This window comes from Empidonax traillii, unplaced genomic scaffold, assembly GCF_003031625.1.
Source record: "Empidonax traillii isolate 1590-97213 ecotype Southwest subspecies unplaced genomic scaffold, ASM303162v1 scaffold34:size3740991, whole genome shotgun sequence".
Taxonomy (NCBI): domain Eukaryota; kingdom Metazoa; phylum Chordata; class Aves; order Passeriformes; family Tyrannidae; genus Empidonax; species Empidonax traillii.
Window position 1 is genome coordinate 2,981,752 of NW_020955227.1, and position 25,877 is coordinate 3,007,628.

The following is a 25,877-nucleotide window of genomic DNA, read 5'->3' on the forward strand; positions in this document are numbered from 1 at the left end:
TTGGAGATGCTCAGACCTGAGTGGTTTTGGTTTTTTAATCCTGGCAAGGACTGAATTCTTTTGGTTTTTAGCAAAGCTGTGCTGCAGAACTGATGGGAGAGAGTGTTGGTGATGGTGAGATTCCAGTGCAGATCCTCAGTATTCTCTGGGATTTTTCAGTTCTTGGTTTTGGTTGGGGTCCAGCTGGTACCATCCCTCTGGGTTTGACTGATTATTACTGATAAGGGTGAGATGGCTTTATTTTCCACACATCCTTCTGTCTCAGTGGAATTTTCAGGCTCAGTGCTTAGGGAAAAGCTGGGAATGCAGTGCTGCAGTAGAGTGGCACCGGGGTTCAGGGCTGGTGAGAACAGCTTTGGGTAAGAGTTCTCCCACCTTCATGATACACAGATTTTAAATCTTCTCATTATATAAATGCAGTTCCAGGTTAATTCGAGCTTCTAATTTAATATGCTGTTCCAAATTAAGAGTTAATATGGTATTTGATTATATTTTTGCAATGAGATCCAACCCAAGGCTCATTGACTTCAATAGACTGTCCAGGAGAACCTGCAGTGGCAGAGCCTGAGCTGGTGCATTCTGAGAGCAGGAGACCTGCACTCAAGACTTCTGACTTCTGTTTCAGAAGCTGCCCATAAAATGGTGGGTTTTGGGGCTAATCCATTCTCTAGCTCACATTCCTGTCCTGAATTGAAGCACCCGTGCATGGATTTGCACAGAACTTCTCCTATATGGGGTGACAGGACTGTAGAAGGGGTTGAACCTGGGTGTCCTGTGAGCTAAAGGAGTCCATCCTAAACCCTTCAATTAGCGGCTCTAAGACAGAGCCTGCAGGAGACTGTGTGGCCAAATGCACATGGAGATTTTTATGGCCACAGAAAATTCCTCATCCGCTCAGTGGGATAAGGAAAGCGGAGCTGCCCAAGGCCAGAAATTGCAGCTGCCAACTCAGGGTCCCTTTTCTCTCCCCTCTTCAGCTGCCCCTTCCCTGCCAGGTTCCCTTGGCTTCATCCAGCTGAGTAGTGGCCGAACCTGGTGCCCAGAAGGAAGCTCCAAATCAAATGGTGCTTCTCCCCCTGGATGGCAGGGCTGTCATTATCCAAGCAGCAGGAGCTGTACCAGGAGAAGCCCGTGGATTTTAACCCCTTCTGCTCCTCCTGTTAGAACAGAGGAACACAAAAGACCCAGATCAGAGGCTAAGCTGCTTTCTGAGAGACAAGAAAAATGGGAAGATGAACCATTTGAAGGGATCATTAGGCAATCTCAGCTTCTTAACAAACCTAAATAAGCAGTGGTAGTTTGCATTTCTCACACCCCATGGAATGTGGCTTTGGTGGCAAAGTCTCTGCCTAAGAACGAACTTCAGAATCGCAAAATATTGCAAGGAATGTCAGGTGTGGGATAAGAGTTGACCTTCTTGGCTTGAACGTTACACCATTGCTTTTCAGGGCAGTTTGGGCATCAATTTTGTTTCCTTCAATCTCTGTGCTTACAGGTCCCAATTTTTGCAATGTAGTATATTAGAAAGGCAAGACTGGCACACAGGATGGAACAGACATGAAACCCAAACCCAGAGTTTCTGGACTCTGACACAGGCCTCACTGAACTGAGTTTACTCTCATTGAACTCAGATTACTCTCCTTCCTAAATTTCCAGTAAAAGCTGCAGGGGGTAGTATGATTTTTGTTCAGTTTATTGTGTCTGGTTTGCAGGTGTTTCTTGTTCCAAAATGCAAGAACAGTATTAAATGAATTTGGATATTTCCTCTTATGCATAAATTACAAAATCTATTTTGGCTCAGTCAAAACACACAGTTTAAGAAAACACTTCATTTTGATTTTGAATGTATATTACTCAACATGTAATGAAAAACAAAACATAATCTTGAACCGATCCTTTCCAAACTGAACACTCGACACATTCTGTTCCAAAGAAAAGCTGACTTTATCAAAATGCCTTTTTTCCCCCCTTAAATCAACAAATTTATACAAAGTGTTTTGCCTCTGATGAATTGGCATTTTCCTGACATGAAATGAGCAATCCAAAAAAATTCTAAGCAGCTCTGTGGCAAGTCCCAGCTAATTCTGGAGTAGTAGCAGGAAGGTGCGTAGGAAGGGTACTGCAAGGAGACGTAGCATTGAGCTGAGACTTAAGAGATTTGGGTTCAATTCCTGAAGCAGTTATAAAATGAGCTGGGACAAGTCATTAATCTACCCCGTGTCTCAATTCCCATTCTGCAGAACAGAAAAAGCAGCACTTCCCGATTTCCTAAAGCTACTGCAAGGATAAAAATCTATTAACACTTATGAGATTACTGGACTTTGATATGAGGTGTATAAATACAGAGGAAGACAGAAGAAAGAGCTGCATTTTTGTGTAACTTAGAATGAAATTATGGGGAAGTGGACTAGCTAGGACAATAATTTAATAATAGTAGGAATAATTTCAAGTTCAGGGCAGTGCTTAATAGAAATCACTGCTCACAACCCACCATATTTTTTTTTAATAAGCAGCTCAGAAAAGTGCAATTTATCATTATTATTATCATCTATATTCATCCTATCTCTGCCACTTCATAAATGAGAGGAGTTCCTCACAAACATCTACAAAGAGAGCTCATTATCCAGCCTCCCTATTTTTAACTCTCATTTGTGACAATAGCTATCAAAATCCTGCCAACAGTCGGGCTGCTGGTGTGCTGACACCACTGCTCCACAGCCCGCTGAGCGGTATTATCTCACTGTTCCCTCGTGCTCCCCCATCTGTCCCTGGCCATCTGGTGTCCTTGGTCTCCTAATTAGACTGTGAGCTTTTTGGGGCATGGACTGCCTTGCTGGTTTCTGTTCGCGCAGCACCTACGGCGGGACCGGTCCGGGCTCGGTGCAGCAGGACTGTCTTCAACATCACAGAGGATCTTGTGTTGGAAGGGACCCACAAGGACCATCCAGTCCAACTCCTGGCTCTGCACAGACACCCCAACAATCCCATCCTGTCCCTCAGAGCATTGTCCAAACCCTCCTGCAGCTCTGGCAGCCTGGGGAGCCTGTTCAGTGCCAACCACCCTCTGGGGGAAGAACCTTTTCCTGAGATCCAACCTGACCCTTCCCTGACAGCTCCAGCCATTCCCTCAGGTCCTATTGCTGATCAACAGACAGAACAGATCAGTGCCTCTCTCTACACCTCCCCTGGTGAGGAATCAGAATACCAGAACGAGGTCTCCTCCTCTCCAGATGAACAAACCTCTTTGTCTCCTCATGTGGCTTCCCCCCCCAAACTCTTCACCAGCTCCGTAGCCCTGAGACACTTCACCACATATCTGTGTGCACGTGCAGAGGTTCCCTTTAATTCTTTCCCAACCCGTTGAGCTTGGAGAGGAGGTTCTCCTCTCCAAGCAGACCCCTGAACCAAGTGCCTGCAGATCCTGGAATTCAGCAGATTTATGATGAGGACTACTGAAGTTTAACTCCCTCTGTCCAGCACCACCTGCTGTTGTGACTTGGTGGAGGCTTCTCCCTGCCTTGCTTGGTTTCAAGCCGCCTCTCACCCCCATCGTCATCACACCAGTGCTTTATAATTAGCTGAAGTGCGGGGACAAACGAGCTGAAAGCAGGTACGGAGCTGTTACCGGAGCTGTTACCACTGTGATTCTCGCCTCATTACAGGCAGGGAGTAATTAGAGTTCCTGCACAAAACCCGCTCCCTTTAGGCTGCTGGTTGAACTGCATTAATAAAGGAGGGTTTGTAGGGTGGTTTTGGTTCACTGAATATTCTGACAAGTTGTAAGCAAAGTGTTGACAAACTGAAGAGAAAAAAAAGTCTCTTCTCCTCGAAGTCATTTGGGGTCAAAAGTAATATTTTTATCACTGTTCCCTCTTAAGAGGATGGAGAGACAAATCAAAAGGAGAAAAAGCTTGAGTAGTTTGAAATAGAGATTTGGAAATGTTTCCCCTTGGAGCTCTCACAACCCAAACATTGACATCTCCCAATCATTATTTTTTTCAGCATGAGCAATTTGGCAAAAGTGAAGGGAATTTGTGGACTGTGTTGGTATTCTTGGAAAGGTATTTCTCATCCTCTCTCCTTGCCTTTCCTCACCTAAAAATGTTTCAGCTGATGAATATCCCACAAGTTTAACCGCTCATGCATATTTTAAATTGAAATGGTTAAAGAATAATGCAAATTTAGACACCAATCAGTGCAGAGTTACCGAGGTTTGGGAAGGAATTCAGTCAGCACTGCCTGAAATGGTGAAATCCCACTTCCATAAAGAAACAGCTTTACAACCACTTTGAATTTTACAATGTTGCATGCCATAGTCATCCAGGGACTCAGAGCCACTGCTGAATTGCAGCTCCATCCCTGATTCCAGTCAGATATCAGTGTAAGTTTGAGCTATAAAGACATCTAGGTCAGAAGTGCCCAAACTCTGTTTTCCCAGAGCTCAGGTTTATCCACAGCAGTTCCTACGACTTAACAAACCCCGACGGATTGGCTTCCCCATCCCTTTCCATCCGTGTTCCCTCTTTTCCTCTGGCTCTGACAGAAAAGGTGTCCCCAGCTTGGTTGGATTGCTGAATGGGGTTTCCAAAGGACAAGCAGAGCTGCTCCATGGTTGGTGCCTTCCAGCACTTCCATGGGCCACCTCTGAATTCGAGGCAGGACATAAATGTTGTTGCTCCAGTTGCACCTCCCCCAAGTTAAATCCTAAAGGTGTAGGGCAGTAGTTACCTGTCCAGCAGGAATGTGAGGGCTCAGTTAACTCAAAGCAGGGATGGCTGAATAAAATCCAGGGGAGCTTATCCCTACTTAAAATTAAGGGTACACTTAAGCTGTTTGCTGAAATGAGGTCAGACATTCGTCACTTTACAGGGTCGAGCTCTAAACTAACATAAGCTGTTTCATCTCTCCCCTGACACTTCAGCCTCTTACTAATTTATCAGCATCCTAAAGCACTGTGTGAAGTTGCTGCAGAACAGAAGTGTTTCAGATACAAATAGCAATTGTTAGCCTCCTCCCTCTGGTAAATGGCAGCAGGCAGAAACCTCTTCCAACCTGCCAAGAACCAAATGTGGGACACAAGGAAGAATTATTGGTGCATGAAGCTTAAAGAGATAGGGGACTTATTTCTTCACTGCAAATAGTGTGTTCAGTAATTTCTCTTTCCTGAATCTGCATTTCTGATGGAAATAGTTCCCAACAACAAGCACGGGGGAAAACAGGAGGGATGTGTGCAAGATCAGTTTGAGTCTAATAGAAGGGATAAATGAAAGGTGAGGAGAGGTTGGGAGAAAGGTAGAAAATCCCAGGAGGCAGAGGAGGAGTGGAGTGTTCACAGCAAGCAAAGGAGAGTCAGAGCACTTGTATCCTGTCTGCCCATTTGTAGAGGGAGCTGGGGTTGCACAGCCTCTCTCATATGAAACAGACCTTGCAATACTGTTTTGTACAAAATCTATCATTCTCAGCTATCCCACTGTATAAAAATTACCTTTTAAGTGGCTAAGTAGACACCCAGCTCTATTCTTTTCTTCTTATTTCAAGAAACAATGGGAGTAACAGCACTTGCCTGCCTTACTAGAGTGCTGAGAGCTTTAATTAATGTCTCTAATTCAATTTGAACTCCTTGGATAAAAGGCACTGCCTTGTGACAGCAAAGGTATTGCCGAAAATAGAATATAATTAACACACAGATATCAATCACGATGAAATTAAGTGTACATTCAAATACAACTTGCACTTTACAGAAAGTACTTGCCTATTTTTCCTCCAAGAACCCTGAAGACTCATAAGATAAGGAACATTTAATGCTTCAGACTAAATTTCTATTAGAGAAAGGCCACCTTAAACCACCTAATAAACTACCAGGGGTTGTAACAGGAATCTCCATTTGCACTGAGGGATGGACGATGCTGGAAAATGACTGGAATGTGACTCAGAACCAGCACATGGAACATTTTCTTCTCCCACCACTTATTTACCATGAACTGTAGCCCATGTTCTAGCTCACCCACTGATCATGTTTGTTAACAGATGTGACATTTGCATGATGGTGTTTGTTGACATGAACCAGAAGGACCCAGCTCACTGCACTGCTCTGTGCTGCTCCTGAGTGGAAAGGGAGCTTTTCAGCTTGGATTTTTTCAACTGCCGCGTTACAAAGCTGGCTGAGATGGTTGTTCTTCCTTACTTATAGGACAGAAACACCTGGTGAGTCGTATGGACAGCAGATTTGCATTCTGGTAGATGCTACAACCAGATTCTGGCCTCTCCAACAAGTTCGTGGTCCAAGTAGCCACACAAACACTGCTGTGACTCCACGTTGGCAATTGGAAAGTGAGGCCAAAAAAAAAAAAGCATTCAAGGGCACTGACCAAGGTCCTGGTGTCTGGGGCAGAATTGAGCACAACACTGGATTCTTGGATCAAAACTCAGTGTCTGACTCCCCCAAGCCTCCCCTTTAGTGCTGAGGTGCCTTCTGTGCCAGGTTTAGCTTTTGGTTAGCGTTGGATCTCCAACCCAAGGTTTATAGACTTGGAGACATCACGTCCCTGCTTCTTCCCTTTTCCCTTTTGCCAAATCCCCAGAACATATCTCACATCAGTGGAGCCCCATAAGACACCTGACAAATTAATTTCAGATTCAAGCTTGTTAGAAGTTAGATTGAATGCACCTCACAATATTGCCTTAGACACAAAATAATCCCACTTTAGTGAGCTTTATAGCTTCCATGGGGACCAGCCCTGTGGAGTGTATTAATCTTTAATGTGAAACAACATCTCTACAGCAGCTACAGGGGGGAAAAAGATACTACTAAAAAATTAAAGTTGATGGTGTGATAGCAGTCTAGACCCAGTTGTGCTCTACCATCCTCCATTGCCTCAGGCACCATTCCCTGCTCTCAGCACTGATCCAGCTTCCAGACCGGAGATGTGGCCATTTCTTACAGTGGTCTCAAGGCATGTTCTCCCCATGTTTTACCTCTTGGTGATGAGCCATCACAACCCTAATCATCCTGACTCTGACTGTGGCCTGAAGGAAAGGAAGGGGAGGATGAAGATGGTATGTGTGGGAAATTAGGGAATATCTCCTTCCTTTCACAAGCCAATATTTCCCCAATGTATTTCCCCATGTTCTCATGTGGGAGGACACACTGGGATTTCTCTGAAATGCATTTTGTTTGGGTCTTCTCATATTTTAGTTCTCACTTGCACTGTACTGGGAGCTGGAAGGGGGCTGTCACTCCACCTTGGTGTGTAAGAGCTCCCAGCCTCTCTTTGCAATAGGAATTCGATAGAAAGTGAAATATTTAAAGGAAAACTGATCCAGGCTGGCTGATGAGGGAAGTAGTTATGGATGACTTTAATGAACAGACAACCAAGCCAGCTTGGACAACATGTGCAGAACACCTGATCGTTATCAGCAGTGATGGCATATCCTGCTAAGGGCAAATCTGCTGAGCTGGCAGCTGCATCCCACAGTGGTGGGACAAGAGCAGTGAGTGGAGAGCCAGTAGAAACTGCTGAACTGGAATTTGGAAATCCTGAGAGTGGGACGCAGCTGGGAGAATGTCCCAGTAATCACCTCAGGCTCATGACTGCTGTGAGTGGAAGCAGAGGTGTACTATAGCCCACTTGGAATATGCTCTGATCCCCTCAGTGTGGGGCTGGAAACTCCCCAACCCCCTGATTTTAAAGGTAAACTTGAACCAGTCATTTGTGTGAGGTGAGGGACTAAAGCACCGAGAACTGCCCTCTGTATGAGTGAAGCAGGAGCCAGTGGTGAAGGCTGACGTTAAATGCATGTCTCCAGAACAGGAACAACCTCCTCAGCCAGGAGCTGCAGGTCCCACCAGGTTTAATAACAGTAATACTCCCCTTGCAATTCGAAAGAAGTTCACACGTGGCCAACAGAAAAACCGAACATTCATTGACTTGCTCGTGCTTAATTTTCTCTCATTTCTCCCTGTAACGCAACAGCTGAGTGTCATTTTTAACCAGACTTACACAACTCTGCCTTGTCAAGTGCTGCTGAGCTCACTGCAGCTCCGCTGACACATGCTGTGCACACGTGCAGGCTCCCACACACCCCGGCTCACACTTGGCTCTGGTGCTCCCCGGCACACTCAGGGCTTCAATCCCCCTGCACAGTAGACTTGCACACTCACTGCCGTGGGCTGAAGCTTTTCTGTGCTCTTGGTGAGAATTCCTGGAGCATGGGAGATGGTTCAAGCCAACCAGAAATGCTGATGGCCTCTGGTCTGTGCTCTGCTGCTCACACCAGCCAAGGTGTGAATGTGTGTGGCACCTCTGGCACACCTCAGTTTGGCCTCTCCTACACTCTTAGCAAAACCTTTCCTCTCTGGGAATTGCAAACTTTTGGAGTGCTTATGGTGGACTCAGAAGGGTTTCTGGAGATCTATAAATAAGCCTGACACTAAATCTCACTGTGGCAGAGCTCTGCATAGCCTTTCTCCTGCTTTAAAAAGTAGCTGCAGTCGCTCTACACTGTATTTTACAGAAATAGGTGGGTATCACCTGACCAGGGGGGAAACTTTTGGCTTGAGATTTGAGCTCCTAGAGTGGGGGATCACTCTGCCTGCCCAGGTGTGAACACCATGTTGACACATCCTCCACAAATCACAAGGACAGGAGAGGGGGGGGCAGGAGGAAGAACTGGTCCTGAGCGTGGAGAGAGGGATTTTTCTGAGCAGCTCCCAGTGAAGAGGAGCACAACCCAGCAGCTTGTGGTTCAGAAGAAAGTGAGGGGATCCACACTGTGTGCAGGGTGCTAAACAAGGCCCTCACCTGCCCCCAAGGGAGCACGTGGCTTTGTTTGGAGAAGGGCATCGCGCCAACAGCCTGACTGCGGGGGCGGATGATCTAACGCTGGAAATGGGAGTCAGGAGACCAGGGCTCTCTTCCAGCTGTATCCATGGCGTGCTGAGTAACCTTTGGCAAGGCACCTCACCCCTCTGCTTCCCTTCCCACTCATCATATGTCTTGTCACTCGTCAGGGAGAGGAGCTGGCTCGTGGCAGGGCTGTCCTCGACCGCGCTGTGCCGGGGGGGTGCGGTGGGACAGCCGCTCTCCCACCACGGCAGCGACAGCGTGCCCTGCTCCAGGTGGTGTGGAGCATCCCCTGAAGGTCCCTAGTAAACCTCCTACGCTGAATATGCATGTTAAATACGTCACCCTGCAGAACCTTGATCTTGGGAAGAGCCTGGAGGTCCTACCATAACTGAAACAGCAACAGACCCCGTCCCCCTCCACCAGACACACACCTCCCCAAACCCAGGCAGGAAAGCAGGTTGAGGACATTTTTATCTGTCAAAGTTTGGCAGGATTTCATGGTTGTGTGCGTGTCTCTGTGTGTGTGTGTGTCTGTGTGTCCGTGTGTGCTCCTCACCGGAGCCTGGGTGATTATTTTGTTTTATTTCTTTTTTTGGCAACGCTTTAAAGTGAGAGCCGGGTCTTTATAGATTGCTCAGGTTGCACAGAGTATGGATTACAGATCATCAGAGAGACATGAAAGCAGAAGACACGTTTCTCTGGCACAGCATTAAAGGGACAATAAAGGGGTAATTGTAGCCTGGGGTGCAGCCACCTCCTGTGCCCGGCCTTCACTCGCCTTTGCAGCACTGCAGAGAACTTCACGAGGGAAATGATGGAGAAGCTGGGGTGAGGATGGCTCAGGTCAGGACCTGGTTATTTCAAAGGTGATATATGCTCAGGAGGTTAAAGGCACCACTTAGGCACATGAATAAAACACTGCCAAATACTCTAAGCTGTAACACAGGCAAACCGAAGGCTTTTAAAACTAGATTTTTCCTGTCAATTTGCACCCTGAGAGACGGTTGTCAAAGGATCAAAGCAATTCCCATTTTTAAACTCTCTCTTTCTCTCCCTCCTCCCTCTCCTCCCCTCCATTTCTCTCTCTCTCTCTCTCCTTCCTCCTATTCCCTCTCTATTTTCAACAGGACTCCACAGAATGGAGCAAGAATGAGAGGAAAAAGGCAGACAGAAAAGCATGAACTGGAGGCTTGTTGAGTTCCTCTACCTCCTGTTTATATGGGACCATATACTCGTACAGCCCTCCCACCAGGACCCAGCTGCTACCAACCAACATGTCTCCAAGGAGTTTGATTGGCTTATTTCAGACAGGGGGCCTTTCCACCACTCACGGAGCTACTTATCCTTTGTGGAAAGACATCGTCAAGGATTTACAACCAGATATAAAATATACAGGTATGTCGGTTCCCCTCGCCCCGCCTGTGGCTTGGAGAAGTTGTTTGGTGGTGGGAACTCAGCCAGTTCCTGCGGGCTCCAGGCTCGTGGTCCACGGGAGATGCATCATCATCCCCGTTTCCACCTGGAAACGCTCCCTTGGTTCTCCATGGTCCTCAGCTGGCAGAGCAAATCGCTTCAAAGGCTGGGATGTGGTGCTCTGATAGTGAGATGAAAGCGCTGCAGTGTCATGGCAATGTGCAGAGAGTAGATGGAGATAAAAAGGGACTAAGGGTGTGGGTGTTCTTCATTTGCGGTGACAGACAGTTCACAGGCAGGTTCACGAGCAGGTTTTTCAAATCAGTGAAGCTCTGGACAGCCCAAACTCATACTTGTGAACTGCCAATAGCTGCAGGTTCTCATGGGCATAAAGATGTCACAACACACATCAGTGTGACAGCTCTCACACTGATGTGCATGAGCCTTACCTGTTTGCTGCCTAGCGGAGACCTTTGCAGATTATCTCTCCATATGTGTTGGACTTGCTCACAGAACTGTGATCTTGCTTTAAAAAACTAAAGAGAACAGGCAGAATTTGGATTTTCCTTTGCCTTCTAGGTTTTGAAGCCTTTGCTGCTGCTTGTTTCAAGCTCTTCTTGCCAGCTGTGCTATCCAGAAACACACTTTTTTCTCTTCATTTTAACATGAAAGGCCGGGGTGCTCACATGAACCTCCCATTAAGGCAGCAAGTGCTTTGGAGTGAAGGGGAATAAGCCAGCAAGTGTCAGGAGATTTGTGCTAAAACCCAAAGAGACTGCAAAACTCTCAGAGACATGTGTGCATTTACATAATTATATAGTCCTGTTGTGCTTCAGAAAGACACTTGCAAACACAGCCATGCAAAGCAGTAGGCAGGGAAGCACCAGTGAATAGCCTGTTGGCACACGGAGACACGGGATGGCTGGGGATGGGGGAGCAGGGGTCCACGTGTGTGCAGGCAGTGTCCTCTCATGGGCAGGGAGCCCAAAGCCACTTGCAGGGTAATAGAGACATGCAAGGCATCAGCTATGTGTGGGGAAGAAAAATGAGTTGCTCCTGGGAGTGGCCTCCAGGGAGTGCAGCACCTCCCTCCCCTTGCAGCAGCACGGGGAGGTTAGCACAGGGTGAAAATATTGTCCTGGCTTGTCCTCAGTCAAAACAGCTCAGGGGGAAGACAACCCCCAAACCTCGAAATTCTGCTGCCACGCTTCCACTAGTGAGGTTTTAACAGTGAGGTCTTTGCTCGCACAGAGCAGGCAGAGAAAACTCGCCTGTTTTTGCAAAGCCTTTCTGCCTGGCCCTGGCTCTCCCCAGCTCACCCCCTGCCCTGCCTGACAACAGACACTGTGACCAAAGCCCTGCCCTGATCAGTGCCCCTGGCAGCAGCTCTGCCCTTTGCTAAAGAGCTGTGCAGCCCGGGCTGCCAGCACAGCACTCTGCAGGGATGGGCTGGGAGGGAAACCCGCACGATGGATCTGTTCAGACACGTCCACGGACTGTCACTGCGGGTCAGGCCAGAGATCCATCAAGCCTGGGATCCTGTCTCTAAGAATCATGGAGAAACGGGTCGGGAAGGACCTTGAGAGGTCATTTACTCCATGCCTCTTCCCCAAGGCAGACTCAGCCATACCTGTGTCACATCTGACAGAGGGTCGTGTGTAACCTGGAAGGTTTCCTGTGATGGGGAATTCACACCCAGAGCAGGCAGTCTGTGTCACAGCTCTGCCACCTCCACTTTTATAAAGGAGCTAAAAATTGTCTGCATGTGAAGCCTGTGATTTCTAGTTTTATCTGTTAGGGGGTGAGGAACAAATTCCCTTTTGATTTATAGGAGACTGCTAAGAATTTGAAGCCTTATCTCAGTTCAGGATGAACTTTACCCATGGGAAGTGGAAAGGGATCTGCTTTTTCTCTATTTCGGCTGGATATTGCTGTAGCGCTTAGGAAAGACATTTGTGTCATGGGGAGGACACAACATCCTCCTTCCACCATGGGAGAAAATAGGCAGCAGCATTCTGTGTGCATGGGAGGAGTCTGGGAAGGGTCTCACAGGTGGTGACAAGCCTGGAGAAGTCATTGCTCACAAAAGAAACTGGAGACGAGACAAAGTCCAGTGGAAATTGTTAGGGAAAGAGTTTCGAGAGGCAGGGGGAAGACTGCAAGGGCACCTTGGGACATCTCATGGCCAAATGCCACTCACTGAGCTGAGGGGATTGGGGAACTCCAGCCATGTGTGTCCTGGTTGGAGCTGCTGGGAGCTGAGCACTTTAGAAAAACACTCTCTGGGACTGATTTGCTCCCAGTGTGGTCACCTGAGGAGGAGGGGAAAGCCCTGGGGGCTTCAGCAGAGCACATGGAGCCATCAGGTAGGAGTCTGGCTGGGTGTTGGAGGGCTGGCTGTTTTTAATATTTGTCCCTGTTGACAGAACTTAAAAACTGAGCCCATGTATTTTTGAAGGAGTCTCAAAATCAGTCTTGCTGTGGGGAATTAGTGGAGCCACAGTCAGTCCTAGCAGCTGAAAGCTGGACTGTGCACACCCCCCAGAACATATCGTTTTACTGAAACCCACAGGGGTAAAATCTCATTTTGTGGGCTCCTTAAATTGACTCCAAGAATCTGTAAAGCTGTTGGGATTTTGTCAACTGTTTAATTCCAACACAGAAGCCTCTTTCCTACCAAATGATGTCTCTCAATTGCTCTTTGCACTAGACTAGCCCAAGGGAGGCACATATTCTACATTAAGGATATCACTCCTTTCCTTGGAAAAGCAGCTGATGTGGAGCAGGGGAATTTTCTGTGCAATCTTCTCTTTCAGTGCTCCTTTTCCCCCATATGTTTTCTGGTCAGCTGGTTTGTTCTGTGCTCCTCAGTCAAGCAGTTCCTCGGGGCACTTGTGGTTTTGTTGAGTGAGGTTTCACCTGACCACTGCTCCTCTCCTAAGACCCATAGCAGACCCCAAAAAAGCCACAGTGACCACAGGTTTGGAAAGGCCTCCCCCATCCCTAATTGAAACACTGTCAGCTGTTCAGGGGTGATTTGCCCAGTGTCCTGCTGTGCAGGAACACGGACACAGTGCATCAGGGCTGTGTCACTGACACTGGAAACCCCGAGACAAAGCCACTGTCAGTGCTCAGAGCAGCACAAGGCAAAATGTAGCGTTTCCTCCCATTTACAAGTGATGTTAAAAACACCAAACTAAACTGTGCAACACTCCTCCTTCCATCACTGCTGAAGTCCAGGAGTGTGTCAGCAGCAAGCACAGAGCCTGCTGCAGTTATCAGGGCTGTTTTATATATGCTGCATAAGCAGAATTGCTGTAGAACCTCATAGCTGCTTCTGTCTTTCATGAGATGCCTGGATTCAGATCTACCATCCTAGCACGAAAAATAGTTCACTGCTACAATCTCCAAAGGCTTGTTTCCTCCTCATGTGTGTTTCATTCTAGCAGACTTTAGGTGTCTTTTTTGCCAGACTTGGACCACTGATTTTCCTGGTCCCCTCAGTCAAGGTTTGCACCTTGCATGTGGTATTTGGAGGAAGGCAAGCAAAGGGGGAGATGTTTTCTATTAAATCATGAACAGTAGGAGTAGATACAATTGCATTAAGGAAGCACATTAATCAGCATCGATTCATACTAATAAGGGTGGCTTAGGGGGGCCTCTGGCAGGATAATGCTGCTTTGATCATTATCTGTGCACACTGATGCTAATGCAGATAGGATGGCAGATGCTGAGAGTGGTTTGTGGGATGTCTGAATATTCATTATCACTATCCTTGTTGTTGTTCCTAGTCATGAGAGCCTTGGGTACGAGGTACTGCAGGAAGGCTGGAAAACAGATGAAGCTCAGCTTGGCTTTGGGACTGGGTCCTGCTCAGGACAGAAAACATTCCTGTTACCACAGAACAGTTAACAGCTTCAGCCCACTGCTTTGAAGTATATTGTAGTGTTGTCCTTTTTCTCTTCTCTCAGAAAGTGATTATTTAGCTACAAGGCAAAGCAAAGAAAACAGTGGGCTGAGCACTGGAATACCTGATGCAAACAGCCAGGCAGATGCACTGATACAGGCATTTCACTAATGATGCTGCTCAGTTGAGGCCAGTTCTGGAAAAACAAATCTTTTTGAGGAAAAAAAAAAAAATAAAAAAAGCGCTTTGTTGTTCGAGGTTGGACATGAGAGGCAAAGAGTGAGGAGGTGAGATGGGCTCATCCAGCTGAGTAGGCAGGCTGACCCTGCCAGGTCTTTAGGAAAACAGGGGCTGGGCACAGCACACTGGGAAGAGGGCAAGGAGGTAACACAGGCAGGATGTGGATTTTTGCCCCAGGCTCATGGTGTGGCTGTGGGTGAAATCACTTCTCCTTGCCTGGGTTCCCTCCCACCCCTGGAGAATGGGAGATGACAGCAATTGCCTGCTCTGCATTGCTGGGCAGACTTAATTAAGTGCTGCAAGACGTTTGGACATAAGGGACAGGAGCAATATAAAATGGATGATCACACGGGGCTGGAAGGGGAATGTGCATGTGCAAGAAGAAACGCGGATTTTCCGTGTGTGGGAGTTTAATTCCATTTTCTGAAATGACAGTAGAGACGGGGAAATCTGGCTCTCTGTGTAAGAGAGCAGGGAAACCCTGGGGTATAAAAAGGAGATCTGCTTCCCTTGCAGCTTCTCCTGCAGTGGGACCATTTAGAGGCTGCCTAATTTCATGAAACCTGCAAATACAGAATCCTTCTGAGACCTCTGTCAGGTCTGGTTAAAATGCACCAGCAGATTCAAAACTCGGTGGGGGATGTGACACCAAACCAGCCAATCCTGCCCCATCCCTCCACCTGCAGAGGGACAAGACAAACTGATTGCTTAAAACAATGTCTCTGGACATATAAAAATGAAATGGAGCTCCTGAGACAGGAAAGGTTGGGAGTAACAGACTGCACAAGCTGGCTGGAAATTGCTTGGGATGCTGCCTGGGGGAAAAAAAAGCTGATTCTCCCCCCCTCCTCCCTCAAAATATTGTTTTATAAACAGGTCTCAGTGCAGAGGTGAGAGGTGTCTCCATGCTGGAGATACCATCTCAAGGCTTGGCTGGACAAAGCCTGAGCTGATGTGCTCAAGAGCCGGTGATAGCTCGGCTTCAAGTGGGAAGTTGGATTAGGGACCCCCAGGGTCCCATCTAACCAGCATTTCTGTGATTTCCCTGTTTCTCCAATTCAGAGTGGACACTCCACTGCGTGCTCATAAAGGCATTTGCACTGCTGAATGCATTCAGCCACACTAGAGATTTTTATTTAGTCCTAGAAAACCCACAAATCTGGGCTACGTGCTCTCTAAACATGTCACTCTCCTGGTGAAGAGGAAGAGAAGGATCACAGAGCCAGGATCTTTGCTGGGCACGTAGCACAGGCTACAACAGACTTAGAGAGGCATATGCTGTTCTGCTGTTTAAATTTTCCCTTGGAGGGAAAAAAAAAAAATAAAAAGGGAGGAAAAGAAAATTGGTCTCACAAAACTGCCTCACAAAATTTTTTGAAGTTTTATGGCACCACAAATTAAAAACAATGAGCCACATTCTCTGTGATAAATACATGAAACTGTTGACTTCAAGGAAAATTCACCAATTTATTGGCTGGAGAATCTCTTGCAGCCCTTCCAGCCTTGCACATGCAGCGCCAGGGTCTGTGTGGCTGCTTGCTCTGCCTGGGAGGACGACGAGCTTTTGTCATTTCTAAGCAAAAGCAACTCCCACATCAGGCACTGGGCCTTGGCCAGTGTGCTTAGTGAATGTGAGGGGTTTGGTGACTGGTTTTAAAGCAGAATCACAGATCACAGAATCATTCAGGTTGGAAAAGACCTCCAAGATCATCAAGTCCAACCTTGTCACCCAGCCCAGAGCACTGAGTGCCATGTCCAGTCATTCCTTTTTCAGGGAGGGGACTGAGGCGACTGGTGAGGCTGTTTCCAGCAGCACTGTGGATTAAGGTTTTCAAGTGGTTGTGAAGATGTTATAGTTGTGTTAAGTTCTGGCAGAGACAAGATCTCTTAGAACCTCTTCCATCCCTTTTTCAGTCCATTCTTCTTCTCCCATCTCTCCACTCATCATTGACTCCTTTTGCTGTCTCTCTATTGCATTGAATTTAATCTACTGGTCACTAGAGCTGTGCAAATAATTGATTTTGTGGTTCACTGGTTGTATGGAACAAAAATAACATTAAAAATGGCTTGATCTGAAATGGATGTTTGTTCAACTTTTCAGTAAAATGAAAAAATGTAAACATTTCATTTCAGGCTCAGTGAAAGGCTTAAGGTTTGCTGTTTGTTTTCATTTTATTAATCCAGCCAAAAACTTTTTTTTTTTTTGGTTGAGATTTTTAAGGTGTGAAAGTTCATCTCAAAACACAAAGTTGAGTAGTGTCACTTAAAAAATGTCAAAAGACAAATAATATTGTTTTTGAGTGTATTGTGTTTGGCTGTTTGCTCTTCAGCTTGAATTTGCAAGGAGATTTTAAGTCCTTGAGATAGGGAAGGACAGAAAAAACCCCACTCACTGTCCTTGATGTTCATTCGGTGACTTTGAAATCTTAAAATTCCCCAGGGTTCAGCTTTGATTTCCCTTGGGTTCAGCTTTTAGCATCTTAGGAAAAAGGAAAAAAAAACCCGCAATAATTTCCCCAGCACTGCTGGACAAGGGATTCATAGCCAAGAGGAGCAGCAGCTCTGCTGTGGGAAGGCTTCTGCTTGCTCCAAACCCAGCTGGGTGCTGAGACCTGGGTGCTGTGACTGTGACAAACTCTACAACACGGCTGCAGTCATAGATCCTCTCTCACACACACATCCTGGCAAGTTTTCACTCCTGTTCCAGTTGTTTGCATGCCTGAAGCATCCAAAAAAAAGCACCGTGAACGTTCTTCTCCAACAGCATTAAGGTGATGCTCTAGCTCTGGGATGAATTGATAGACACTGTTAGGCTTTTTAATCTTTGCCTGGGCTTTTTTAGTCATGCTGAAGCTCTGCTGACAAGGTTTTCCTATTAGGGTTTTATGCTATCTGTTTAAAGGGGACATCAACTTTTATGTTTTCCAGTCAGACGGAGGCAGGGCTTTTTTAGGAGAGACAACACAGCACTTGAAGGACAGAGGGAGCTGAGATGAAAGGAGGCTCTTGCCTCTGTGTGGAATGAGCAAGGGAAATCCATGCAGCATTGCAGGGCAAAAAAAATGCAGGATCTCCATAGTTTACATTATGCATGTAAAGGGGTGATGTACACCGGTTTGTAATCCGTAAATGCCGTGCAAATAAACGTGTGTAAACCAAAAATTGGAATCTATTTCCATAGTGCATGTAAACAATGAAGCCTTCTAGTGTTCTCTTCGATGTAAATGTTAATCTAAAAATGACATTACTACAAGTTTATGCAACTTTACAAGAGAGCCACAATTTACATTCCTGTCTCACCAGCTCTAACAGCAGTTTGGCAAACAGGAGTCATTCAGTGATGGGTACAAACCAGACAATTCCATCACAGAGCATCTCCTTCAGCCACAACCTTCATTCCTCATGCAGTTCAGGGACTGGTGTTGTTACAGTCCCTGCATAATGCAGCTCCCTGCATATGGGAAGATTTTCATATATTTGCATAAGCAGAATAAAGGCAGAAGTAGGGGGTGGCAGGGAATGGCTGGGGCTGAGCTGTACAGAGCTGAGTCCTGGGGTGTGTGAGCAGACACAGAGCTTGGCCCTGGTTGGGGCTGGAGGAGCAGCTGCTCTGGCTGTGTCTGGATTCAGATGGTGAGAGCTTGGGAACATCCCTGGCAGCTGCAGGATTTGACAGAAGGACACACCTCTCCCTCTCTTTGATATTCTGGAGAACACAGGGCAAGAGGAAGGATAAATGGCACCAGCCTTTGATATGCTTGGATCTGCTGAGAGGCAGGAACAGAACATCTGGCCGAGCTCTGGGGAAGGGCAGCCCCACATCTCAACTCAACCAGCCCATGGGGAACGGCACAGAAGCAATGCAGTGATAAGTTCACGTTCTGATAGGGCTCTTGTGATCAGGACACACCAGTTCCTCTGGGGAGAAGCTCTCATGTGAGCTGTGTGCCTGGAAAGGTAGATCCCTGCCTGGTTGTGCTACCTGCTAACCCAGGTGAGCTCTGAGCTGGATGGGCTGAGCACTAGCACAGTTCTGCAGGGCTGCTCCAACACAACAATCCCCTTTCTCAGCCTCTAATGAAACATTTTGATCGTCCTCCCAGTGAATTCCAGAAGCAGCACAGAAATATTTTAGTCACTGAACCTTCCCAAAGAGATGTGCATCCTGCTGGGCTTGGACAAGGATGTCCACATCCTGTCCCCCGTGAGACCTTGCATGGTGGGGCATCTTTTCCCCTCCACATGCCAAGCAGAGACTGTGCCCAGCAGGGCTGCTCCTGGCACGCTGTGACAGCAATGACTCTGCACGTTCATCTCCCATCTCTTCAGAGCAGCAGACTATGGTCCAGTGGCTTGGGAACATATTTTAAAGGCTAACAAGGCAAAGAGAAGATTTTACTCTCTTTCTAAAAAAAAAAAAAAATTTTTTTTTTTTTTGTATGTGTACAGATTATCAATTCCGTTTTTGAATCAGGGAGATGCTAATTTCAGCAAAGAAGCTGCTACATTTTTAAAAAAAGAAAAAAACCCATCCTGTTAGATGCACGGAATAATTTTGTTCTGGCACCAGTAGCACTGGGAGATGGCATGACCCCACCCCCTCCCCACCATTACAGGGGTTTTTCTATTTCTGGATCCCTCTAATGTTTCCCTTGGGTTCCAGAAAGCATTTTTTCCCCCTTTCTTTTCTGCTGATTGCCACCCACCAGTCTCTGTAAATGGAACAAGATGTGTCCCACCGGGGCAGCCGGAGCCATCCAGGCTGGATTCCTGTGTTCAGCTGCTCAGAGCAGGTACAGAACCCAAGGACACATCTGCACAGAAACCCAGGGATCAGCTTTGCCTGTAGCAGGGAGGGAGGTGGGTTTGGGGCAACCCTTTGTGCCAGAGTCTCCCCTCCAGGCAGGGTGCAATCAAATATTCCTGTGCACAGCCAGCAGTTCCTGTGGACAGGGGAAGGAGCTGGAGCCCAGGCGTCCTGGAACAGCCCCAGCTTCCCTATGGAGAGCCCTGGGCAGGTGATGACTGCTCTGCTCCTGGGCACAGGGAGGATGGAGGCAGCATCCAGGTGTGTGCACCAGGGATGCTGTTTGCTGGAAGCTCCATGTCTGGGGTGATCAGGCTCCCTTCAAACCTGCAGCTCTTCCTCCTCCATCGCTGACATGGTGACCATGAAGGATTTATGGGAAGCTGCCATGAGGTTCCCTTCACCAGGGAGTCATTTTTTTCCTGGTTAAATACAACCCATCAGGTGAGAAACACTGAGAGGGAGGAAAGGAGAGGGGTAGGGGTGGTATTTACACCCACAAAGCTGTCTGGGCTGAGGCACTGCAGCGTAGGCTGCAGGCAGCTGCCTCCTCCTCCCCTTCCTCCTCCTCTTCCTCCCTCCCTGCCAAATTCCTCACAGCTGCCTGGCTCTGGAACCACTGTTCCAACAGGACTGAGATCATCCCTGTGCTCTGTGGTGTGGGGAAACCTCTGACCTGCTCCAGCACCTGCCTTGGGAGGAAGCCTCCTGGTCTGGCAGCAGCAGCTGCGAGCGGGGCCAGGCTGGGCCAGCGTAGAGGGAGGGGATCCTCCAAAGGGCCTGTGATGCTCCTAAATCAAAGTCCTGCTGACAACACAGAGCACTAAATGCCTGCCTGGGGCCCTGCTCCCACAGTCATGTGACGACATCAGAATTTAAGCTTTAATTAAGAGATGAGTGCAGGGAGGGAGGGAAGAGTCTCCGGCCCTTATGGCTGCAAAGGAAAGCTGGGAAACATGACCTGAGTGCAACCAACATCTGCTTTAATGTGCAGGCAGCTCTCAGCAGAGGGGTGAGCAGCTGGGAGAGGAAACCATTCCATCGAATTCCCAATCAAGTCAAACCTGCTTGTACTTCTGCAACAACATCTCATTCCCATGAGTGAGGATCATGCAAACGTCAGCGGGAAAGCTGTTCCCATTGTAGCTGGGACCTGTCTCTGAACTCTGACTAAGTGAAGTACCCTCACACTGTGATCTTGTAGCTTCTGCAATAGAAGTGCCCCTTTGTGAGGTGCAAACAGAGTTTTCATGGACTGGTAGTGACTGACAGGTTTGCTGGAGCATGGGCTGGCTTTGAGCACTGATTTGAGCATCTGAGCATCACAGAGCACTCAGGGCATTCAGCTTGGGTGAGGATGCACTGACCAGTGAGGGAAACCTCCCCACAGAGACCTGGAGGTGGAAGAAGCAGTGTTATGTCAGGAAATCAAAGGTGTTTTATTGTTTGTGCATCCCTGAAAATTGTTTTCATTGTCCATGCATCCCTGCCCAACCTCATTTTGCTTTCCCTCCCCTTTCTCCCTCTCAGCAAAGGCAAATCTGTCCATTGAGTATTCAGCATTAAACATTTCAGTGTTACCTTTCAGTTCTTGAGCACAACCCCAGAAAGATCATTACTTTTAACTCCCCTCCAGATGTCTGGGGCTGTCCCTGGGGAGTGCAGGCTCACAGCCAGGGGTGAGGCTAATCAGAGATCTTGGGACACAGGGAGAACTGTGTGTTGCATGGTTAGGAGCAAGCAGGAGAGATGGGAATAAGGCAAGAAGGTTTTTATCTTCATTTCTGGTTAAACCCAACTGAATAGTCCCTATCAGACTATTGACATTTTGTCTTCCTTCCCCTGTTTTCCTCCCCTTACCCCCCATTCATGCACAGACTGTGAGAGTCTCAGATTCCCCCTCCCACCCATAAAAGACTCCCAACTGTTTCTTGGGAGTATTTGATATTTGGGAATCTGTGCTGTACTGTGCAGCAGGTGAGTGTTGCCAAGTCACATGATGAACTGTATCTCAAGACTATTTAATGTCTCTTCAAAGCCCACACTTTCAGAGTCCTGTGATTATGTAAGTGTCTCAACTCAAATTTTTAAAGTAAGTTTACGGCCCTCATAATTGCAGAGGAAAACTTGATAATACCACTCCTACATACTCAGAAAGCAGAAGGAAAAAAAAAAAAGAAAGAAAAAAAGGAAAAAAAAATCCCATGAAGTTTATCAGATTTTAAAAGTCTCATGAATTTTAAAACCAATCTCTTAATTCTTTTTCTGAGCCTGACTCATGATTTTCAAGCAGTTACCAATGCGGCTGTAGGGTTTGTAAGGATGGTTTATCATCCTATTAGTTAACTTACATAAAATATCCAAACCCAGGGAGACTCAGAAACTGAGTATTACACTTCAGTGCCCGTTTGGAGACAACAGGGCCTTTTCTTCTGCGTAGATGCCGAGGATCTCCTCTTAAACCAGGTCTCCAGTCACTGCTGGGGCATAAATATTTCCCAAAATTATATTAGTGTTAATCATATGAATGAGAATAGCCATAGTATTGATCTTCATAATGCTTAGGTTATTAAATTTGAGTTTGAAGGTAGTTTTGTGGTGCAATTCATAACAGGAAATCTTGTCAGCATGCATAAGCAGGGACAGGAGGCCACGGAGCAATGGCACTGCAAAGCCAGGGAGAAATACGTTCTGGAGCCTTCCATCCTCCCACGAGCTTACACACCAAACAGACACTTGTGGCCAAGTCAGCAATGCCACAACTGAAGTTTTGCTAATTGTTTGGTGACTTCAGATTAATTTAATTGATCTGAAAGGAGAAAAAAAGCCTTTGAATGTTGAAACAACTTGTTCCAGTGTTGTATGTGCACCACCCAGGGGCCCTTTTTTCATTATAGAATCACAGAGGGATTTGGATTGGAAGGGATATTAAAGATTATCTAGTTCCAGCTCCCTTCCATGGGCAGGGACACCTTCCACTAGACCAGGTGGCTCCAAGCCCTGCCCAACCTGGCCTTGGACACTTCCAAGGATGGGGAAGCCACAACAATATTCCTGGGATATTTACACACACACACACAAAACCAGGGATGTTGGTGTGAAAAGATGTAGAGGGATGACCATTGTTACCATCAAGTGGTGGGCTTGCCTTCCACATCCATATTCCTCAGGCTGTCTCATTCCATTTGAGAGCCATGAAACTAGAGAGGAAGGGAGATGGCAGAGCAAACCACACTTTTAGCTGGTCACAGAGCCTCACACAAACACCCTTGTGCACTCAGGAGCATTAAGGTGGGAGCTACACACAGATACTGAGGTGTTTGGAGCATCTTGCATGGCCTGCAGTAGATTAAAGGAAATCTGAGAATGCTTCCCTGTGAAATGACTCCGCAATAAGAAATTACCAGCTCTTCCAGTACGGAACAAAAGAGGAACCAAGACTGTGCAAGAGGCTGAATGCTACTATATAATAAGCTTACAGGATAATTACCAACTATACTAGGGCTTAATTTTCTTCTGCAGAAGAGTCATAAAAATAAGTTTGTTGTTTCCACTCCAAGGGAACTGAGATATTTGCATCAGGTCTTTAAAAGAGACAGTGCTTTATCTTCCCCTTGAACATATCAGCTCCACTGGTGACCATCTCCTGCATGGTTGTGGGTGAGCAGGCAAAGGAAAAGATTTCTCCGTGCACAGCTGCTGTCTGGAAGCTGGTCAAGGAGAATCACAGCTCTTTGTCAGGGCCTTATGAGTGTTTGCAACACTGGAGCATGATTTTCACTCATAATAGAGGAGATTGTGCACTGAAAAGGGAGCAGAACTGGTGAAGTTCTACAAGGATGGAGGAAAATAAATGACAGGATGGCAAAGTATTTGCATTTTAGGTGCAATGAAATTGTCTCAGCGAGGTAGAAGAACGTTCTCTCCAAAGTAAGGTTTTGTCAAAATGCTTTATTTTGTTAGTGGTGTAGTGATGAATTAGATTCAACACATTTTTGAAGTCCCAGCCCCTCCGGTCACCAGTGACTACGGTGAAAGAGGGAGATCTAAGAAATGAGCTATTTTGACAAAATTTTGCCTAGTGAAAACATTACAAGCTGTTCCAGATTCCTCCAACATGGAACAAAGCCAGATTCTGCAGCCCTGAAAGTAGCTACTAAAAGGAATCCTCTCCTGGGCAGCTCCAGCCACAGCTGAAGCTGGAGCTCTCCCAAACGGGAACGATTTAAGCTTTGTCTGGAGACGCAGAACTGGAGCCCTTACCAATTACAGCTGAGTTATCCTCAGGTGCCACAGGGACACTGCACAGGGACTGAGGAGTAAAGGATTAGCCCCTGCACACAGAAATATTGAGCAGCTCACTACTACCTCCTATTGTGCTCATGCCAGTGGAAATCCTTCTTAGAATGGCATATTTTATTCAATTTTTAAGAGCTCTCAATTTTTCATTCAGGAAGGGGAGCTGGAGCAGCATCCGATCTGTAATCAATCAGCCCTCGCAGGAAAGCTCAGAGGAAGGGCTCCTGCTCTTTAGTCCTTTATCTTCTTTGAGAACTCACAGAAAATGTATTTCTGAATGAGAATTGTATTTTTGAGAGTAAGGGAAAGGAAAAACTACAGCCAGGGCCTCACCTGAATCTTACAAACATCTGTCCTATATTAACTATCCTGTAGTAACTGGCCCTACAGAAACTATCCCCAAACACACCACTTTGTCTCCAGAAGCAGCAGATGATCTTGCAGATAAGCTTGGCCCAGAATTAAAAAAGGGATTTAAGCATTTTATGTGGGTACTTAACTGCCTAAGTGCCAAATTCCTGTAGTTTTTAGAGGGCATTACAAAATCTGGGGCTTTTGAACAGGATCTGCTACAATCTTAAATGAGGCCATCCATAACATAAGGCATGAATTTATTATCCCTGGTAGTAAATCACTACAAATGCACAATGATAAAAGGATGAATAGCAGACACAGCTCATCCAGGGATCTCAAAGCTCTTTAGAGTTCCTTAGGATAGTGGAGGAAAAGGCTGAGTTTTGTTTGTTTGTTTCGAATGAATAAATTAATCATTAGTAAAATATTATGCAGTTCATCAGATATATTATTCACTAGCTATTTGTCAAAATAACAGCTCAGTCATATATTACCAGAACTAAACATTTATAATGTGTGTATATCTAGTCATCAGATGATTTATTCAGGCTTTTGGGGAATGAGTTAGTTATTGACCAGTTAAAGCACTGCTCTCCCAGGAGGCAGAGATATGTTAGGACGTGAGATCTTGTGAATTTGGACCATGATTTTGTTGTGTTGTTGTTTAGAACCTGATGCCAAGAGCAGAATCTTGAGTCTGGGTTTCCTTTTGTCACTACCTCAGTAAAAACAGTCATAATTCTGATTATCTCTAACCATTGCCAGGTTTATCGCAGGTAGGAAAATTCATCTACTTATTCAAGATCAAACCATGATCCGAGTTCTCTGTGCTCTTGTAGGACCAGTGTTTGAGTCCAACACCAAGATCCTCATCCCTTCATAGTTATCTCAGCTTTAAGTATCTCTCCACCTCCCAGTGGCAGCAAAAGAATGGTTTAGGAATCCCAGTTTGTGACAGATCACACAATTTCAGAAATGCTGGGAGAGAACAGAGGAGCCCTTTACCAGGTCCCTCCCAGCTCCCTCTCCCGTGCCAGCGACCTGGACTCCTTCCAAAAGTGCCTCAGCAGAGCAAAGCTACGTGACTGACACTCACCACCTCTCCTTGTCATCCGTGACCAGCATCCCAGAAGGCTGCAGCTTCTTCCAGGCCTTTATTGGTGTCAGTGCAGCCTCTCCCCCAGGTTTTATTAGCAAAGCTGATGCCAAATCACCCAGCTTCCTCCTACTCGATAAAAAATGTTTATAACCCAGTAAATTCTAACATATCAGCAGCTTGTTATGGAGGGAAAAGGTCACTGGGAGAGAAAGGGGCAGAAAAAAAAAAAAAAGAGTGCCCTTCCATCTGAAGTTCTGGCTGGGTACAGAAAAAGGAGTCAGAGCCAGGAAAATATCTTTTGATATGATAAAGTCTCATAATAGAAAATGTTGCTGCAATACAGGCCTCGTTTCTTCAGATAAATATTTAATATAGATCACTAAAGATTAATCGAGTACAGAAAAGTGTCTCTCCTATGGTTGGTGTAAAGAAAACATCTTCTCGTTAATTTATTATGGAGCCTGAAATGAGAAAAATCCTATGGAGAGAAAAGCAGGGTACGGTTTCCATAGAGAAGCAGAGCACCACACCAGAATTTATTTAGTGTGTGGGCAGAAGACTTCCCAGAACCAGCTGCAGTGTGGCGTTCGTGTGATACAAAATCCCAGTGTAGGAAGGAGCCTCACAGAGTCACTGTGTCTTGCTGCTCTGCAGATCCCAGGGTTTCTAGGAATGGTGAGGCTGTATCACAGAATCAACAGGCTTGGAAAAAGCCTCTGAGGTCATCGAGTCCAACCTGTGACCCAACCCCACCTTGTCACCCAGCCCATGGCACTGATGCCACATCCAGGCTCTGCTCAAACCCCTCCAGGGACGGGGACTCCACCCCCTCCCTGGGCAGCCCATTCCAAGGGCTGAGCACTCTCTCTGCAAAGAACTTCTTCCCAATGGCCAACCCAAACCTCCCCTGGG

The 25,877-nt window shown here is 46.6% G+C and overlaps 1 protein-coding gene across 1 annotated transcript in view; it reads left to right on the forward strand.

Moving 5' to 3' along the window:
• Positions 1 to 25,877, forward strand: part of BRINP1 (BMP/retinoic acid inducible neural specific 1) — an 89,363-nt gene that overhangs the window by 18,676 nt on the left and 44,810 nt on the right. Inside the window, exon 2 of the mRNA XM_027877864.1 lies at positions 9,974 to 10,241. Coding sequence (XP_027733665.1) covers positions 10,024 to 10,241 — 218 coding nt within the window. The 5' untranslated portion in view covers positions 9,974 to 10,023. The remainder of the gene's footprint in view (positions 1 to 9,973; positions 10,242 to 25,877) is intronic.